We start from the raw sequence: 21321 nt of genomic DNA on the forward strand, positions 1-21321 counted from the left end.
ACTGAAGCTTATTCCAATCTGTTTATAAATATACAGTATGGTAACAGAAAAATATGGTAACAGAATAAACACACAGTAAAATATGGTAACAGACAAATAAATAGACTATACATTTAAATATAGCTTAACAATTTATTAGTAATAACAACCTAACAGATGAGAACTGACAATTTTAAAATGCTGTGGTGAACCAGTATGACCATTCACAAGTATTTGCAAACACTTACTGTCTCAGTGGCCAGCAGATACTGCAAAGCTAGAAGTCACAATATCTTCTTCAAGCTGACACAGTAAACATGCAAATATGTGAATGTTGATTCACCCTAGAATAGAGTCTTTATATTCATTGATGGAAACAATCCTTTATTTATCTCTACAACGTAAAGGAAACCGGTCATCGTAAAAATTCTACTTACCCGGCTGTCATACTGACCCTCTTGCTTCAATATGACACAGAACAAGTAGGCAGGTAAGGGCGTAAGACTTTCATTATCTGCTTACTTGTTCTGGGTCAGCACACCAACCAGGCAACTAGAATTGTAGAAGAAAGCTGTCAATAGCAGCTCTCTTATTTCTCTCTTGAAAGGTTTACTTTAACATTGGTCTTTTTATAGGAGTCTCCAAGAACTATGCTGTCCAACGGCAACCAAGCACATTCAAACCAAAAGATATAGCACTTGGAATCTGGAAGTGTGAAGCTGATTGGATGTGGGGTGGGGGGGGGGGGGGGCAATGCCGTTATGTCAGACTTTATAAATGAGGACTAATGTGCTGATATGACAATTTAAATAAGAAACATGTTCTCTGCAGAATGGAGAATCATTTGCTGCTTGATGAACTGGCGAGTTACATGTTCTTCATCTGAGCCATGAGCTCCTCCAGACTCTGCTCCGAGTCCTCCACAGTAACTCCTGATGTGGGTTTCTGAAGACAGAATCACAAACATATTCATGAATAACACCATCTACACTTTGCAGATTTCCATGACTTCTATAAAGTATTAAGAATACTGATAAGAAGGCTCAAAGAAAAAAAATAAGAAAACAATTTCATGTTTCAACTCTTACTGAGGACATTTTCTGATAATGAGGTGCTCTATGCAATACTAGTACAGTTACTGGGACTGATTTGCCAGACCCTAATATTAAAAGAAAATAATAATAATAATAATTTTGGCCTAGAGCGAAAATATGCCACTACTTGGCTACTAAAGGGCATAGCATACAGCCTGCTTATAGTGGAATGATTCTTGTAACCTCATACCGTATCAATGAAAATAAAAAGGTTTGCTATAAACCGTGTACATTTAGAGATTTCCAACACCATGGAACTTCCTATAAAAGCAGGCTTAAAGGCCAACTCCACCATTGCGCCCCCAAATCCACCTTATCTGTTCACTGCAGTGTGTGCAAGGCTCCGCCCACACAGCCACATCATTCCTTTACAGCGAGGATCCACAAACGACGGCCCTCCAGCTGTTGCAGAACTACACATCCCATGAGGCATTGTAAAACTCTGACATTCACAGACATGACTAAGCATGATAGGAATTGTAGTTCCTGAATAACTGGAGGGCCATAGTTTGAAGACCCTTGCTTTTCAGAGACTCGTGAATGAAGGAACTACATGTTCCATCTGTCACTGCAGCAGACAGACTTCTCAATGCAATACAAGTGCCATCATCATTGCTATCATAGTCTATTGACACTTCCTCCAGCTCTCAGATTAAAAGCCTGTACAAAAAAGGTATGGACAGGGTTCTGAAGAAAGAGTTTGCAGGAGCCTAGTATTGCACTCACAATCCACAGATCATAGGTGCAATGCTTTGCAGGCTTCTGTGAGAACAAAAATGCCCATCTTTACCTGCAAAAATATGTGCATTTATTATTTTTCTTTTTTATTAAAGGTGAACTTAGCCTTTATGAGCAGCAGTTTTTACCCCCTATATAACCACTGGCCCGATTCCCTGCAACATTTACAATTTTTGTACTGATTGTCTTGGCATGAACTTTAGTAATACTTTGTACTCCCAAAAAAAAAGTGTTAATATTTATCCACACCTGTCTTGACCCTATGCATTCATGCAGTCACACCCGTTTGTCAGATGGTTCCTTTATGACTTCCATGTTTGTGACCCGTTACTTTATTTTATTGCTCTTATGCTACGTTGCACTGTTATGCATTTTTAACCTGCTCAGGGACCTTTACTTGTTTTTATGGACTGCAATCTGCTTACGTAGTTTTTTCTTTTGACCTGCTATCTTTTGTGTTACCCTTTGTGATGCGTGCTTTTATACATTAAATAAAGAATTTGGAAAAAAAATATTTATCCACAGCCAACACTGGCACATTTGTACCTGGTAGCAGTAGCACCTGACAATTCTTTCATACTTGGCACCACCTCGATCTATACATCCTCATAATACTTAAAGTAGAAGTTCAGCCTAAAAACTAAAATCTCAAAATCTACTTGTAGCCACATTCTAAGACTAATCTAAAGTCTGGTTCACACCCATGCATTTTTTAGTGCATTTTCAGTTTTGCAGGAACACACTACAGTCCATTTAACATGGTTTACTATGGGAAACGTTCGCATCTGTGCATTTTATGGAAAGGGCCTGGGACTTTTTTTTGCTGGTTTTTGGTTCCACAGACTTCAATGGATCAAAAACGTACCTGGAACATGGAAACTGCAACTGCATAGGTGTGAAACAGGCCTATCCCTGTAAAATAAGAATCGCTATACATACCTTTTCTGAAGCCAATCTAGTCGAATCTCCAGTGGCGGGTGCTATGTGCAGGAGACAGCCAACAACAGCTGGGAAGTGACATCACCTATAGAGTTACTATGGGGCTGCCTCTTCTGCACATTCCCACACACAGAAGCTGCCTCTGACAGCTCAGCGTAGGGCCGGACTGGAGCGGCTTCAGAAAAGGTTAGAATAGAGATTTTGCTTTACAGGGCTAGATAGGTTATTCTTAGATTGTGGCTGAAAGTAGATTTAGAGATTTTAGTTTTAGGCTGAACTTCTACTTTAACTACACCTGTCAATATAATAATATGGGGGCTAGCATGGCTAACCTTATTCTGAAAATATAAATAACCTGCTATCTCTGGTTTTTAACACTTCCGAGACACAAACCCAGAACAAATATGCAGTAAATATAAGTTGAAAGAATTCATACTTGCTGCAGATCAATGATTCAAAACATTAAATCAAAGCATCAACATGACAACCAGGCAACTAGCAGATTTAGAAAAGGAGGTTAGTATTGCAATCTACATATTCTTTTCATAACAGGTTACTCTTAGTGATGCAATAAGTTACTGTGACCAACTGGAAAGCCTAGGGTGTTCCACTAAACTGCAATTGGCTCTTATTTTAAGCCACTGTGCAGATTTATTTAGTAGTATAAACAGCAAGCTTTTGCAAAGCTTTCTTAAAGCCCGCTCCAGTTCAGGAATAAATGCTGATTGTCACTTTAAACAAGCTGCTAGTGGGTTTTAAAAAGGGCTTCAAGTAGTGCTAAAGCCTAAAGAACAATTGTACTTTAAAAGCTTAACAAAAGCTCTGCAAATTGGCAAGTTGAAGCCTGTGTGAACTAGGCCTAAGAGATAGACATGCTTCCTGGCCCCCTAACCCAAGTCCAGGTTTGCTTAACAGAAAGTTTGCTCAATTCATTGTACACATGATGTATCAACTACTACAGGGCTAAACAACAGCATTTACAATTGGGGTAATCTGAATATTCTGAAAAATTATTATACTCCTATTTGGTTCTAACTACTTGGCTGTTTTTTTTTTTTTTTTTTTTTTACTTACCGGTACTTTAACAGAATCTGATTCTTCAGCATCAGAGTTAGAAGTCACATACAATCTAACAGTTGCTGCTCTGTTGATTGATTAACCTTACACACTGTTTTCCAGCTTCTAAGTGTGCACAACATCAAAAAAGCAATGGAGTTGCTAACATTTTCTTTACCATGTGGCTCTGTTATTTTATTCTGCTATGCATTCTTTAGTGCTGAGAGACAGTATGCGAGATAAGGCAACTGACAAGGCAACAACTGTCAGACTCCAAGTAACATCTGACTCTCAAGCTAAAAAAAAAAAAAAAAAAAAATCTGACTCCGCTAAAGTAAATCTAAATCTTTCATAAGCAAAGAATCACCTTTATAATAAACTTAAAGTAGAATACCAGGCTAGTTCACAAAGTACCGTATTTATCGGCGTATAACACGCACCTGCGTGTAACACGCACCTTATTTTAAGAGGGATTTTTCTGGAAAAAAACTTAATTAAAATAAAAACTTTGAAGAAAAATAAGGGTAGCTCAGAACTTTGTCCCCTTCATCACTTTGAAACATTTGTACCTTAAAGGATATGAGTTCTGGACATCTCTACAGTGCCTGACAGGAAATAGACACACACTCTGCTTTGCAGGAATAGAGGAGCTAGTGTGTGTCTCTTAGCTCCTCACCTCCCCGGCAGACTCATTTTGTTACTCTGGCCCCCTTTAACTCCAGTGAACACTGCTGCCTTACAAGGGAGGTCAAAGAGACACACACACTCTGCTTTGCAGGGAGGGGGGCATGTCAGCTAGTATGTGTCTTTTAGCTCACCCTCCCCCCTGTCTGGCAGTTATTACGGTGTGCTCCACCACTCCCAGAGACTTATTTTATCCCACAGGTTTTTAACGACTTGTACCTGGCTGCTTCATGTTCGGCAGTTCTCTGCTCCTCTCAGCTCAGGCTAAACTCCCGCGAGCTGTGCAGAGTGTTACCGTGGTTACACTGACGGCCACGAGAGTTAAACTGTGTAACATACACAGATAGGAGGACGGCTGCCCGAAGCCTGCACTGCGGGGTCTGAGGAGCCTGGGACTCGCAGGTCCCCCGGGTAATCTCGGATGGCGTCCACTCGCCTGATACTGGGGTATGTACCCTGCCTTTTTTTAATTATATTGGCGTATAACACGCACACACAATTTGCCCCCTATTTTCAGGGGGAAAAAGTGCGTGTTATATGCCGATAAATACGGTAGTTAGAATAGGATTTAGAAGGAGGTGGGAGCAAGTTTAAGCATAGGCAATGACCGGGGTGGGATTCTATTTTAGCAATGAATATTTGGACTCCCTAAAAAGTCTAGTCATGACCAGATGCCTTCACATAGAATTCAGAAATGGTTTAATCGTTTTCAGTTCGGCAAGTATTCATTTAAATCAAGCTAAAGTACGTTATTGTTTCCACTGTGTGTATTTAAAGTATCTTCAAAAGCAGTAAATAAATGTCTCATACCGTAACAGGAATGGTGTATGCCACAGTAATTCCCTCTGGTAGATCGGGGACTGGTCCAGTAGCCTCTTTCAACTCTTCCTCAGAAACCTCAGACACTAGCTCAATTCCTAGAAGTCAGATCATAGTTAACTGTATTAGAAATTGTTGTTTCTGTTTAAGCGAGATCACTGGCAAACCTGGTAAAATCATACTACATTAATAAAAAAAAAAAAAAAAAAAAAAAGGGAGGTTTTTGTATCCAAAAAATGTACACATCTTACAGATCTCATACAAAAGAATTGTGGAATAGTTGCAAATTATCTTTCAGTAAATCATCTACACTCTATTCAGAACACATTCTACATGTCAGCTCAAATAAAGACTATCAGCTTAGAGATCAAGATCGGCATTGGAGAATTTGAGGAGTGTTGGATGTCGGTGTTCCTTCCTCCAACCCCTACATAACTGTTGAATATTGTAGTGATATAGAGTGTCTGAAAATGGAAAGCTGAAAGCATTGCTTTAAAGGGAACAGGTTCACTAAACGTCTTCCCTCCCCAACAGCACATACCTTTCCTTCACTCTCCTACCCAAGAGGAATGCTCGGTACTTCCAGGTATGGGGGAAATGTGACTGGGTTGTTTGGTGATGTAACTGCACTCTTACATGGGAGTGTGAAAGAGTCCCTAGCCCTGTGGTAAGCTTGAGGTCATGACTTGGCGTTTACAAAACCTTAAAGTGGTTGCAAGGTTAAATTAAAAGGAAAAAAAAAAAATCCGGTTTATACTTACCTGCTCTGTACCACCTCTTCTGGAGTCTTCTGCTGGTAGTCTCTGCTCCTCGTCTTCTACATGTGCCCCCAAAGCAAGCCAATTGCTATGGGAGCACAAGTGTTGGCATGTTCCCTAGCCGGGATGTGTGTCCATACACACACACAGCTCTGCTCCGGCCCACTCCCTGCTCCCTCCTTACAGGATTTGACTGACAGGTTCCAAGCACCATAGTCAAAGAACAAGGAGGTTGATAAAACATCAATTACAGTGAAAAAGCTGATGTATAAACACTGTGATGCATAAGTAAGTGTAGTTGAGAGGAGTTAAGTAAACGTGTTGCTTTTCCCTACACATGAAAAGAACAGGTTCATTAACATAAATGTACATAACACTTGGTTTAGGTCATTACCCCAGTTGTTTTCCTCATGTACGACAGGTTTTTCTTCTTGTACTACGACTTCAGGTATAGGCTTCGCAGCTTCTTTTAACTGTAAAAGGAACATTTTTACCAAACATTAGAGAAAACAAATGCCTATACACGAAAGAAAACAAGCAATATGTAAAAGTGGATTTTTTAAAATTATATATACACACACACACACACACACACACACACACACACACAGATCTATATCTATCTATCTATACACATACATACACACACAGCCCAAAATAATTAAAGGAAGACTTTGAAAAAATAAACGGATCTCAAAAGGAAAAAAATATAATGCTGGGTATCTATACTGATATGGACTGGGTACTCTATTAGTAAAGGATGCCACATCATTTGATGGAAAGCAAAGTGAAAAAAAAATGCAGCAGGCATGTTTGCTGAAATTTCATTGCAGTTACTCAAAAATGGTACTCCGTAGTTTGTATGACCCCTACGTGCTTGACAACATCGGAGGATGCTCCTAAGGAGATGACGAATGTCCTCGGGTATTTCCTCCCAGATCTGGATCAGGGCATCACTGAGCACCTGAACAGACTGAGGTGCAACCTAGCAGCGTCAGATGGACCGAAACATAATATCCCAGAGGTGTTCTATTGGATTTAGGTCAGGCGAGTGTGTATGGATATATATCTCTCGGGGGTCTATATGCACTTTCCCCGATATATGGTAATCGGCCCCTAAGGTTACCTATATTTCGGGAAAGTGCCTGTACCGGAGTGATGCCTGCAGCTAGAGGGCTGTGCACAGGGGATGCCATCGCAATCTGACAGATTTGGAGTGTTTTTTGCAAAGAAGAGTGGGCAAATATTGCCAAGTCAACATGTGCCATGCTGACTCATACCCAAAAAGACTGTAAAACTGCTGTAATAAAATCAAAAAACGTGCTTCAACAAAAATTTTAGTTTATGGGTTTTCTGTTTACAGAAAAAAAAAAAAAAAAAATTTTAGTTTAAGGGTGTGCACACTTATGCAACCATAATATTTTATTTACTTCCCTCCACCTTAAGGATTTCAGTTTGTTGTTCAACTGAGTTGTACAGTTTATAGGTCACAATAAAAGAGTTCTAAAATATTTTATTTTTGTCTAATTTTCTTACATCACAGAAACCTGACATTTTAACAGGGGTGTGTAGACTTTTTATATCCATTGTATATGCCATCCCAACAGCCAATACAGAGACTAATGGCCCGTACACACGATAAGAAAATCTGTAGGGAAAATTCGTACGACGACCGATCTGTCGATTTTCGGATTGTTAGTATGGTGCTTTCGACAGCCAACTCCGACTTTTCGGCTGACAAAATCCTGATGTGCAGGCTATAAAATTTTCTATAAAAAAAATCTTAAGAGCAAGACTAGGCATGTTTAGAGACGAAAGAATACATACAAAAAAATCCAACACATGACATCACTTCTGAAGTAGAATTCTGTCATACGGGAAAATTCGTATGAAAATAACCTCTTCACTTTCCACATCAGACTAGCATGCCACAAAAAACAGACGACAGATCGTTCGATAATCTGATCGTGTGTACGGGGATTAAGTATGTTCTACAATGTCAGAGGTGATGCTACCAATTGCCAATTAGATTATAGTCCTATTTGAAGATATGGGACTTGTATAAGAATGCAAAAACTCATTTAAAGTAAACAAAAGCACACCGACAGAGCTGGCCATATATGGATCGGTTATTTAGGGTCCAGCTGAATTTCAATCCATGCATGGCCACTGCGGTTAAACGGCAATCGATCTACAGATAAGACTTCTGTTTTACTGCCCTGTCAGATAAAAGTGTCTTGATCAGCACCAATGGCAATAGGCTGCAGTGCTGATCTGTGTATTCTACAACGGATTGTATTGTATTCTGGCAATGGGAAGGATCCACCACAAAATGTTTGGATGGGGGAAATCGTGTCAGTTTTATTTCCTTCAACCTGCTGGCTCAACAAGAAAAATGGCCCATGTATAGCCAGTCTTAAATGGCTGGTCACTCAGATTAGATACCATATAATGGATCGGAGGAACTCCCCATCAGAGGAACACTGCCTGGTTTCTTCTTTTGAACTTTCTAACTTTTGAACTTAGAATTGTACTGTATGTCATGAAAAACACATATCTTTTGTGAGATTTAACGCTAAAATAATTTAAAGAAACAGAACGTCAGCGTGACTACATTTGAAAGCAATGATATGCCTATACACCGTTAACTTAACACTACAATAGGTGTACCTTGAATTCTTCCTGCCGTTGCATACAGTATTTATCGCTGCAGGTTGGGTTAGGCTTCATGGACATAGTTGGAAAATAGTCCTGCATTGCATTGTATCCCAGGTAGAAGCTCACCGTGCCAAAGTTTAGGAGATACCTACAGAAAAAAAAAAGAGCACACTACTGAGATCCAACAGGCAAGAAATGTATCCAACTACAACACTAAATGGCTGTGTATCGCCTCTTAATAAATTAGCTTTTTAGGTGTGAAACTGTACAAGAAAAAAAAATATGTGAACCCTTTAGCAGAACTTGGAGGCAGCTCTTTCCAGGGGCCCAGACTCTGCCTTGGCAAAAAGGAAAAGGTATATATGGGCAGTGCAGTATGCAAAATACTACAAAGAGTGTCCCCAACAAAATTTCAAGCTAGACCTGCAGCGGATCACTATTACTGGTGGACATGGATGCTTTGTATTCTTTTTTCCATCGATGTGGGATTTGAATAAAACGATCGAATTTGCAAACAATTGAATAGTCATAACTTTCCTTTCGATTGATTTAGACTAAATTTTGGACTGAAACTAAGTCAATCAGTGCATTTATCTTTCCCTCAATCCTGACTAGTCTCCCAGTTCCTGCCACTGAAAAAACATCCCTCCAGCATGCCACCACTGTGCTGCTCTGTAGGGATGGTATTGGCCAGGTGATGATGCTTGGTTTCCTCCAGACATGAGGCTTGCCATTCAGGCCAAAGAATTCAATCTTTGTTTCATCAGACCAGAGAATTTTGTTTCTCATGGTCTGAGGGTCCTTCAGGTGCCTTTTGGCAAACTCCAGCCAGGCTGTCATGTGCATTTTACTGAAGAGAGGCTTCTGTCTGGCAACAATACCATATAGGTCTGATTGGTGGAGTGCTGCAGAGATGGTTGTTCTTCTGGAAGGTTCTACTTTCTCCTGAGTAGGAGAGGGACGCTGAGGCTGATGCGGGGGGGGGGGGGGGAGGGGGCGATAGCTTAGGCAGCTTACCATTGGTATTAGTATTATGCAGCATGAGGGGGTTAATGTATTGTCACTGCTGCATTAGTGACCGACCAGTGGCAGTTAATTAACCCCTTTGTGCTGCATTAGTGCAACCAGTATCAGTGTTAATTAACACTGGTTGCACTGATACTGGTTGCACTAATGCAGCACAAAGGGGTTAATTAACTGCCACTGGTCGGTCACTAATGCAGCAGTGACAATACATTAACCCCCTCATGCTGCATAATACAAATACCATTAGTAATTAAATTAACCTCTTGCCAACCCGTCACAGTGCATATACTGTGACAGGGTGGCAGCGACCGCTGTACGTCGCTGCCTGTTTTTGGTGTATGCCCCTGTTCTATCTAATTTAAAATTATTTGGGGGAAAAGGTCATTTTCAGTTTTCGGCCAAGGGCATCCTGCATTTTCGGTTTCTGCCCAAAATTTTCATTTCGGTGCATCCCTAATATATATATATATATATACACACACACACACACACACACACACACACACACACACATATATATACACACACGTAAAACATCATCTTGATTTAAATTTTATGAATATTGGTTATGGCCCATTCACATTATTGTGTTGTGTGAACATGCTCACCGCAGCAACACACACTAGTTGCGATAGCATTCATTTCCAAAGGCACCACAACGCACCTTTCTGACAGACATTTATTGCGGCAATCCACTACCATGCGTTGTGGTTCACTGCATACTATATATACATTGCTGTATATTTTTTTTTCAGCCAGCCATTCTCTCGCTCATAAAAAAGCAATTTGAGCAGCTGATCAGCCCCTGGATTGCTTTTAGAGGCAGCAGGAGGGGAAAGCCCGGGAAATGATCGGATGTTTTGGACGGCTGGCCATAGAGATGAAGAGGGATCAGATTGTCTCTGATTGCCTTTATGATCTAGGAGGACCAGAGTGACGTCATGATGTCACTTTCAGTCTAGGGACAAAGTAAACCATTGTTTTGTTTTTTGTTTTAAAAGCATAAGATCAATGTTTCTTTTTTTTGATCTTCTGCGTTTAAAGGTAGAGGAGAGATTAAGACCGCATTCACACTGAAGCGGCATGACTTTGGGGGCGACCAGTGAAGTCGCGTGCACAGTGACTTCGCCGTGACTTGCACGGACTTCATATAATGAATGTCTATGCAAGTCGCTCCCAGGTCGCCCCGAAGTAGTACAGGACCCTTTTTCTAAGTCGGAGCGACTTGTGTCGCTCCTATTAGAACGGGTCCTGTAGCACTGCATGGACCGCGACTTGTCAGGCTGACAAGTCGCCTGACAAGTCGCGGTAGTGTGAATTGAGACTTAGGGTTTTATAGGCCCCAGATCTCTCCATAAAAAGTGGATCTGTCATCCCTTATTTCTGTTACAAGGGGTGTTTACATTCCATGTAATAGCAAAAAAGTGATTAAAAAAATAAATAATAATAATTAAAAAAAAAAAAAAAAATGTAAAGTGCCCCCATCCCTCTGTGCTCGCATGCAGAAGAGGAAGCAGATTGTAAGTAATTTTTTAGCAAAAAATACAGATTTGTACTTGTAAATGAAAAGTGCCAGAAAAGGCTTAGTCTTTGTGCGTCTAAACTCTCATTAATGTGCATGTGCTTTACAGCAGTTGCACTTTACTGCTCCTTGTGCCAATGCAAACCTGTAAATGGTCAGACTCAGTAAAAACAATAAAGTCACTTGGTGATTGAGATGTTATTTTACCAGTCATTAGGCAAGGTGGTTTGATTGGCTGTATTGGAATACAAAGCTCCATCTAGAATCTAATCTACAAAAACTAAAAATGTAAAAATCTGAAAGTCCTCTATTAAGTTAGTAACACCTTACCTCAGGGCTACTAAAAGGGTGCTAGCTCAGGCATGGAATAACCTTTTTTCAGAGGTTCTCAAGTTATATTTTATATCTTACAGCAAACCAAAATTATACTAATGGCTAAATTCCAAAGAATATGGACCCCATGGATTGAGTCTTGCATGTCTCCTACCTTTCACCTAGATCCTCTAACAGTAGGACTCTTTTTGTTCTACTAAGTAAGCCCTATTGCAAGACCACCCATCAGGCTTATATAAGCATGCTGAAACAGACCATAACAATTTTTCTTTCTAAAAAAAACAAAAAAACAAAAAGAAAAAAGAATCAAACAACCCACTGTGGACACTCTTCTTGACCCATTACCTCATTTCCCTTTTTCCCCTCCTCAACTGGCCTCCTTCAATGCCTTGGATTCCTGACCTTCACAACTGTTTTTATTGTGTACTTGCCGAGAAAAAACAAGGATATGAATTCTTATTGTTACCATGCATACATTTGTTCAGGGTTGCACACTAACTTTTCAGTCCCTCGAAAGGGTGGGTTTATAAAAAAATTTGAAGAGCCATTTATCCTACAAAACTGCATGTACATACATTCTGCGTGAATGCAAAATTGAGCATTACTAGGCTATTTTCTCTTTAGGTCAGATGTGCTCCATTCATGAAGCTAGCGTGAATCAGTAAATACTGCATGATGGCCACTAGATGGAGCTGATGAACTAATACATGTAATATCTTGTAATATCTTGATTAAAAATCTAATTTAACCTCTAGGAGACCTTTGACTGCTGTGTAAGTAAAGGTGTATGGCCAGTTCTATGAAGTGACTTACTTGAGAACATTCTGTACAAGTATTCCAGCTACAACTCCCATTGTGGTGGGCAGACTGGCCGCACACACACCGGCACGCTTCAAAGTCTTCTCATCAATGTTTGCTGCAACCACTAAAGGAGGTGCGCACTGAGGAAGAGAATGGGTCAGGATTTACCAAATTATACAATTAATGACACTAATTCATGTACAGTAGCCTGAGCACAAAACCTGCAGTTTACGATTCATTACCACTGTGTGATTTGTTTTGGTACAATCTTTGGAATGTTAAAAAATAAAACAAAACAATACAGTTTTCCTCAATGTATCATAACATTCAGTAAAAAAAGTTCAGCATAAAAAAAAGGACCTGATATGAGGAGCCGACACCTGAATTGCAACTAAACCTATCAATTTAACCATGTCTCAAAACAGTAATATACAAAGCATCCTATGAATAATAACTGTCACAGTTGCTTGTGCTCTTAACCAAACTGTCAAGCCATCAAAATGGCTGGTGTCATAACTAGATCAAAAGTACAGCACCATGGCAACTGCAGATGAAACAGAGGCGAAGATGGCAGCTTCCTTGGATGTAAATGATAGGAGGGTTTCGTTTCACTCCAATGGCCTGCCTGATGTCAGGAATCCATGCTGAATTGCAACTTCTTTACCCTATGGGTCCTTTCACACGGGCTCCATTTTGCTCAGCGGGGATCGATCCGCCGATCCTCGCTGAGCAGGCAGAGGACAGGTCCGTCTCTGCTTACTTTGCGGAGACAGACCTGTCAGATCCCTGCTCTCCTCTATAGGATCGATTTTCATCTGATCCTATTCGATCTGATTCTCCAGACAGATGGAAAATAGGGTTTCGATCCGTCTGGATTCCACGGGCAGGATCGGATCAGATAGCAGCGGGTGTCAGTGGAGATGTCACCGCTGACATCCGCTGCTCCATAGGGGTGCAAAAAACTGGTAGGCGGACCTGATCAGAAAGCCCATGTGAAAGGGGCCTTAGACTAATTTGTCAAGTTGACATCAGGTCTGAAAAGAGAAAGACAACTGTGTGTGTTCCTAACGTTCCCTCCTGCCAGATTATTGTTCTCTTTTCGTGATATGTAGCAGAAAGGTATGATTTTTGTAAAATTAAAATTCTATTTTCAAGAAAAAAATGTCTGAGAAGACAGTCAGCAATACACTGCAGTAGTGTGAATGACCCTTATTGGGGTTTTATAATAAAACTTAGTGTATATAACAGGGAAGATGCTTTCATGATAGCTTTATCCAAAGATAAGGAATGAAGAAAGAAAAGTGGGTGAAATCGGAAAAGACTGGAAGAAAATAAAGATGGAGGGTAACATGAAGGGTTGATGGCAATAACAAAGTTAAAATACATGTTATCAGAGCAAATTCGAGCTAAAAAGGGTCATAATGAAAGACCCCCCCCCCCCCCCGATAATGTTCATAAACATCAAAACAAAGAGTAATGTATTCTTATGCTGAATTCTGATTGTTAACATAATAGGAAATATGTGTCACTTACTGCAAAACAGGCCGTTTCCCCAGGTTTAACAAGCTGGATGTGTCCAGACACCGCATTTTCACTGACTCCAGATTCCATCCAGATCTGTCCCAGTTCATTGCATGCCTTCATGAAAGAAAGGTTACAATGCATTGTATTACAACTCAAAACTATGCAATGGATTTATATATATATATATTATATATTTTTTTTTTAAGATCATGGAGGAGTACACAGCGAGTACCACACTGTGCTCTGCAGATTATGAATAAATGTAGAATGCAGCTGCAGTGTGGACTATGTAATGTCCTTAGTTTTGCTATTATATAGGATATTATAGTAGTAAAACAGAAAACTGTGTCATACTTACCGTATTTTTCTTTTCCTAGTGCCTATCCATGGCAGCATACATGTGATAGTAGCCCTGCCTACTTTTGCTTACAGGACCAGTACATAGCTATAAAAAATTAAGACCCACACAACAGCCCATTTCCTGTACATCACTAGGAACGAACTGGGTGGGTTCAGTATGCTGCCATGGATAGGCACCAGGAAAAGAAAATGAGGGTATAATACAATTTTCTGTTTTCCTGGTGCCTCCATGGCAGCATACATGTGATAGATCAATAACTAGCTACCAGGGTGGGAAGCTTCAGTAAATCCCATCATAGAAAAGTGAGTAAGCTACTGGCTGGTGAGTGCGTGAGGACTACTAAGCCCATCAGTAGTGCTGAAAGAACGCACCATAATAGAACCGGATTGGCTCTCCTGCCTGTCATGTTGGCTGACATCTCTGTATAAAGTGCCCATGATGTTCAGATGCTGCATGAGGAATGTAGAGCAATTACTTTCGGTGGCTGGAGCCCCGACCATATAGGGGGAACCTTAGAATTATCTTTAGTAACCACAAGGCGATTGTGCGCTGGAGCTTGGTAATGACTGTTCGCAAGTGTGCCATCATAGATCTAGATGTATTGAGGGAGAACTTCACCTAAGTTGGACAAAGCAATCTCACTATGGGATAGGTAAACAAACACCCACAGTCTCTTGATGCCATGAGAGCATCAAGGCTGTGAACTTTCTGCAGCTCGAGGAGCCTCTCCCAAACCAAATATGGCCCCCATGTGAGCTCTATCCACTTCACCTGTTCAGCATAATGCACCATTCCCTTGAATGTAGACACTTGGCTCTCTCTTCCACAATGCATATTGGAACATGGTGCAGCTGCAGCTCATCCGAGAAGAGATGTAACACACAACTGATGAGGCCATTCCCAGATAAATTCCAAAAAAAAATACTTATCTTGGAAATGCGGTGTTACAGTTCAAAGGATCCACTCACTTCTGGAAGGCAAGCTCCAGACATAGACAGCTCTTCTGAGGAACATAGCGCTGGCTGCACTGCTGTATGTGGGGCTACTAGCACCGGATTTTTCACCCTAAAAAATACACAGAAGGGGCTCCCTGCCTTATCAGAGGATTTAGCGTCTCAAAGTCAAGGACTGCGCTACAGGAGAGGCTGAACCTGCATGGAAAAGGTGGCAGGTAAGGGTTTTTTCTCTTCACACTGGCTGCGAGTTCCGCGAGGCCAAAAAAGGGAATGGGCTGTTGTGTGGGTGTTTTTTTTTTATAGTTATGAACTGGTCCTGTGGGGTGGACGGGGCTACCATCACAAGTATGCTGCCATGGAGGCACCAGGAAAATGCATTGATGCATATACCAATATAAAGCAGCAGATGTATTCAAATATATTTGTCTACTTATGAAAACAAAAGTAGTTATTACCGTATTAATTGCCATGCGTGCTTCAAAGTTGTCAACACAACTCAATATGAGGTCTACTGGTTCCCCTTCTTTTAAACCACCTTTGCTAGTTTAAAAAAAAAAAAAAAAAAAAAAAAAAAAGTAAGTTTGAACATTTTTCCTGTGTATTAAAATAAAATTAAATACCAACAGTAAAGCCCCATTTGTTTGTCGCCAAAGTAGCTCATGCACCTTTTTTTTTGGCAGTAAGCCTCACATATTTTTTTTTGTGTGCTTTATAACATGACTACTACCCACTTGTGGGTGCCATTAACAAATAATAAAAATGCAAGCGCGATACGCATTTTGGTGCATTTTACACGCATTTCTGGGAATGCACGCATAAAAACGCACATTTCTGCGTGCGTGCCTAGAATGCAAAAGGTGTGAATGGGGCCTAATCTGTCAGTGCACATAATTTATATCTCTAATTTCCAAGCACATGTTATCGCTGCCAAATTCATTAAGGTCAAACTGCAACAGTAAAAACTAGAAAGCGAACAACAAAATTGAGAAGCAGTAATCATCATACAAGGGAACAATAAAAGCGAACAACAAAATTAAGAAGTAATATTATACAGTCACTGTTTTTTAATGGAACGATACCTTTCCATGGTATGTGAAAACAAGCTGCCTATTCATCATAGAAGAGTACTGTAAAATAGGTTTGGCATTTCAGGGAAAATATGACCCAAGTTATAATAATTACTTCTATCCCAAGGAAAAAAAATGTAATATTACAGCTTACCTTTCCTTAGATGTGGTGGATGCAAGTACAGAAAAATACCTATAAATCCTGCCAGAAACCCAGTGTAATTGTAACTTCCTGTGCACTGGACTAATTATCAGTGTGATCAGTCCTCCCGCTATCATGTGTGAACTACAGAACAGCTCCCCCTGGAGATGAGGGGGGGGGGGGGGGGGGAGTGTTGGATGTTTTAGTTACCTTCAAGACAGTAGCCAGGGGTGAAGACATAGCACAGGGAGTGCAAGATCACCTGGTAAAAAATAAAGAAAGGCCTAAAAAAGAAAACCAGTGCAGGCACCTCATCTAATGAGTTCTTGGGTTTAGATACTTAAATGCTTTGGGTCTAAAGCAACTGCATATATATGAGTTATTTTCAAATTGTGTAGAGGTTTCTTGTAGAATATTTTTGCATATGCCTCCTGGATAAGTCTTATAAATCTGCACTTGAATCACATGAAATAAGTCCTTATTACTCTTTTTTTTCTGACATATAAAAGTGCCATGCACATATCTATGTAAATTAGAAACGGTTCATCGTTTTGATCTATTTATATAAATCTTTAAATATCTGAGGAATTAAATAAATCCAGTTCAATTTAACGGACAACATTCAGTAAGACTAAGAGCACCGATTTGTGAATACCTTATTGCATAGGTCCATGAATGAGGCAAGTCGTAGTGTGAAGGAATGTAATGAACACTTGTGAAATAAGCAAAATGTCTATTTTTCTATGTCTGTTTCTCCGTACATGTACATATCTTTTTTATGTCTTCCTTACTCAAAATGGCCGTTACTAGATACCCCCTCTACCGAGAATGGAATGTTTGAGAAAGACTGCCTATTTAACTCACTGTACATTAGAAATAAACATGAATTATCATTTACCTGAACAACGTGTGTCAGTGTGATCTCCTCGTGCATGCACTACAATTACCTAATTAGATCCAGCAGCAAGAAATCTATTTTGAGCCTGATTGAGGTTCGCAAATCATTAAATTTGCTTATCGAATTCACAGGTGTACTTGACTTCTATAAACAATCTAGTTGCTTGTTACATTTCACCTCTCCATTTTACTAAATTAACCTATAATGTGTCCATTCTGCAAGGGACGAAGAAGCACACACAGGGTCCTTACCTAACCCGGTCCATGAAATGCTGGAAATTGTCCATGGTTGTTATGTTGTAGTTGTGAACTTCAAACTGGACATCAGGGTTAATGTTCCTATGAAAGAGTAAAAAAAAAGTGTGCCCTTGTTTACCACTAAACATACAAACAATTTAAATCAAAATGGGTTTACCTTTTTCTCTTTAGAAAGTACATTGATGTTTCAAAATAAGAAATACCATCAAGGTGAAATCTAGAACATTATGAACGTTGAAATTTATATATATATATATATATATATATATATATATATATATACACACACACACACACACACACCGTATTTTTAGGACGATAAGGCGCACTTAAAAATCTTACATTTTCTCACAAATCGACAGTGCACCTTAAAGCAGTAGTATACTAAAACTAGCTCATTATGAAATAGTTACCTTAGAACGAAGCCCCGACACGGACCCCCCGGACACCGCTGTGGGAGCTGACATGATCCCTCGGCGTCTCTTCCGGGTTCAGCGGCTCCGGCACTGTCAGTGGCTGTGCGATGTGAGCCGCGATGACGTCACTCCCGCGCATGTGCGCAGGAGTCATTTTCCGGCACTTCCCGGCAAAAGGAAAATCTGAAGGTCCGCCGGACCTTCAGAGCGCATGCGCCGCTATATTTGGAGATATTTGCGCTGCATGCAGTGCAAATATCTCCTAAACCGTGCAGGTTTAGGAGATATTAATTGTACCTACAGGTAAGCCTTATTATAGGCTTACCTGTAGTTAAAAGTCACAAAAAGCGGTATACTACCGCTTTAAAATGTGGTGCGCCTAATGTATGGCTGTGTTTTCTGACCTAGAACTGATTTATGTGGTACATGTCGCTCAAAAATCTGTCAAAATGTTTTAGCAAGGCCTTGGTAAGCTACAAAGCTGCACTGCTTGGATTGAGCATTACGGCCATCGTAGTCAGGAGGTGTGTGCATTCATTCAATCATTTTCTATACCCGCTGCCCCAAAAATGGCTCCTGTTAAGATACATGCTTACGAAGCGGATTTCGAACAACGCAATCAGTGATGCCGAAATCGCCCAACTGTTAAACTTAGACACTGAAGATGAAGAATTTGATGGATTTGTGGTAGAGGAATAAACTGAAAAAGTGAGTATTGTTTTGGATTTTATTTTACTGAACAATGTTGAGAGTTATTGTGAAAGACCATTTTATGGTTATTGTGAAAGAGTTGAATTAAGAGCTGAATAAAATTTGACTTATCAGAGTTTTGTTTTTCAATTAATGCGCCTTATAACCCGGTGCGCTTTATGTATGAAAATAAACCCATTAGCAGTCGATCATTGATATTGGGCCTTATAACCAGGTGCGCCTAATGGTCCAAAAAATACGGTATATATTTATTATATACACACACACCTTCTACTGTAATATAGAGGTGAAATAAAATGGCCTGCAGACCCCCATTATGTTAACAGCACACCATTCATACATAAGAATTGTCATGGGCCCCATTCCCAGAACGCCTTGCATTTCTCTTAATGCAAAGCATTCTATAATTGGACAAGGGGGGGGGGGTCATGACATCACTGCTCTGTTTCTTTCCCTTGTCCAATTTGAGAATGATTTGCATTGAATGACAAAATACAAAGCATTCTCTGAATGGGGACTGTGCCAAGCAGGCGACTCCCTGTGTTTACTATGGAACAAGGCAGCCACTCGGCACAGGACTCAGAAGTTAAGGGCAATCACTGTAGTAGTAATGGTTACTACAGCATCTTCCAAATTCCACATGTTTGTGACCTCATATTTTTCATTTAGGTAGAAAAAAATAGAAGAATTTTCACCATTCTCAACTTTTCTCAGCTCACTACAGTTGAAAACGTTTGTCAATTTATCCCCATCAACGGTTGATGATCAAAATCAGACTTTTAGAAAACGATAATTTCTAGTGAAAACCTAATGGCATATGGCTAGTGTTGATTTGGACTCATACAGTACAGTGGATAGAAAGTCTACACACCCCTGTTAAAATGTCAGGTTTCTGTGATGTAAAAAAAAAAAAAAAAAATTATACATATGAGACAAAAGAGAAATAATTTCAGAACTTTTTCCACCTTTAATGTGACCTATAAAACTGTACAACCTAATTGAAAAACAAACTGAAATGATTTGGGGTGGGGAATGTTAAAAAAATAAAATAATGTGGTTGCCTAAGTGAGCACACCCTCTTATAACTGGGGATGTAGCTGCCTTTTAGAATTAAGCAGTCACATTCAAACTCATGTTAAATAGGAGTCAGTACACACCTGCCATCATTTAAAGTGCCTCTGATGAACACTATATAAAAGTTCAGCTGTTCTCGTAGGTCTTTCCTGACATTTTCTTAGTCCAATCCTACAGCAAAAGCCATGGTCCACAGAGAGCTTCCAAAGCATCAGAGGGATCTCATTGTTAAAAAGGTATCAGTCAGGAGAAGTGTACAAAAGAATTTCCAAGGCATTAGATTTGCCATGGAACTAGGCCTGCAAGGAACAAACTTTTTCATAATCAATTCGTTGGCTGATTGTTTCGATTAATCAGATAATAACCTTAAAAAAAGTGTGGTGTATAACTTAGGTAATATGTAAAGTTTTTTAAAAAAAAAGGGGGTTTTTGACTTACCATAAAATCCATTTCTCTGATGTTCATTGACGGACACAGCTCCTGATTCTTCTTAACCATTGGGTTATACTGCCCCCTACAAGAGTAGGACACTAGGCAGGAAAAAGCTTGACTATGGGCAGTCCCAGGGGGTATACACCCACTCTCAGCTACAGGCACTCAGTTTTGTTACAAGCAGTGTCAGAAGAAAGCCAACGCCACAGAGGGGTGAGTGCTGTGTCCGTCAATGAACATCAGAGAAATGGATTTTACGGTAAGTCAAAAATTCCATTTTCTCCTTCATTCATTGACAGACACAGCTCCTGATTCTTCTTAGCCATGGGACATCCCAAAGCAGTATTAAACACGAGGGGTGGAAAAACATCAGAAAAAAATTCCCAAGGCTTACCATAGCCAATCTAGGCAACATATAGCTCAACCAAAAACAGCTGGAACTCACCTGAAAAACAATACACCCTGAAAAAGGACCAGGTCCTCTAAACAGCAGCCAGCAAGACCTTGTGGCCAAAAGAAGCATCTGCAGATGCCAACACAACCACTTTACAAAAAACTTTGTAAAAGTGTGCAACGACGACCAGGTGGCAGCCTTGCAAACCTGCGTCACTGACGCTTGAAGACGGATAGCCCAGGAGAAACTAAGCGCCCTAGAGTACGCCTAAACAGGGAAAGGAGGAACCTGACCCCTGATGCAAAAGGCCTGAACCACCGTCTGATCCATCTGGAAATGGTCACAGAAGAAGCGGACAACCCTTTGTGAGGTCCGTCCGTGAGCACAAATAGAATCTGACTTCCTAAAAGACTCTAGCTGCCAGGTACACAATAATTGCCCGGACCACATTCAAGACATGCAAGGCAATTTCCTTCACATGTGTAGGCAACACAAAGTCTTCATTGAAATGACAAGTCAGAGACCACCATAGGAAGGAATGACGGACAGAGGCAAAGCACCACCTTATCCCTGTGAATCCCCATAAAGGTGAATGACAGGTAGGATATATGGGCATTTTAACTAGAGTCAGACATGAAGCTATAGGAAGGGAAGGGAGATATAAATCTTTTATATTAAAGTA

General features: G+C 40.2%; 1 protein-coding gene across 1 annotated transcript in view; it reads right to left on the minus strand.

Annotated features, from left to right (window-relative positions):
- Window positions 1-774: 774 nt before the first annotated feature.
- Window positions 775-21321, minus strand: part of UBA5 (ubiquitin like modifier activating enzyme 5) — a 30959-nt gene continuing 10412 nt past the window's right edge. The window contains exons 5-12 of the mRNA XM_082259595.1: window positions 17607-17693; window positions 15704-15788; window positions 13941-14045; window positions 12420-12547; window positions 8738-8873; window positions 6462-6540; window positions 5301-5407; window positions 775-924 (exon numbers count right to left, since the gene is read on the minus strand). Coding sequence (XP_082115721.1) covers window positions 847-924; window positions 5301-5407; window positions 6462-6540; window positions 8738-8873; window positions 12420-12547; window positions 13941-14045; window positions 15704-15788; window positions 17607-17693 — 805 coding nt within the window. The 3' untranslated portion in view covers window positions 775-846. The remainder of the gene's footprint in view (window positions 925-5300; window positions 5408-6461; window positions 6541-8737; window positions 8874-12419; window positions 12548-13940; window positions 14046-15703; window positions 15789-17606; window positions 17694-21321) is intronic.

The sequence above is a fragment of the Pelophylax lessonae genome (genome assembly GCF_965119305.1).
Source record: "Pelophylax lessonae genome assembly, chromosome: 5".
Taxonomy (NCBI): domain Eukaryota; kingdom Metazoa; phylum Chordata; class Amphibia; order Anura; family Ranidae; genus Pelophylax; species Pelophylax lessonae.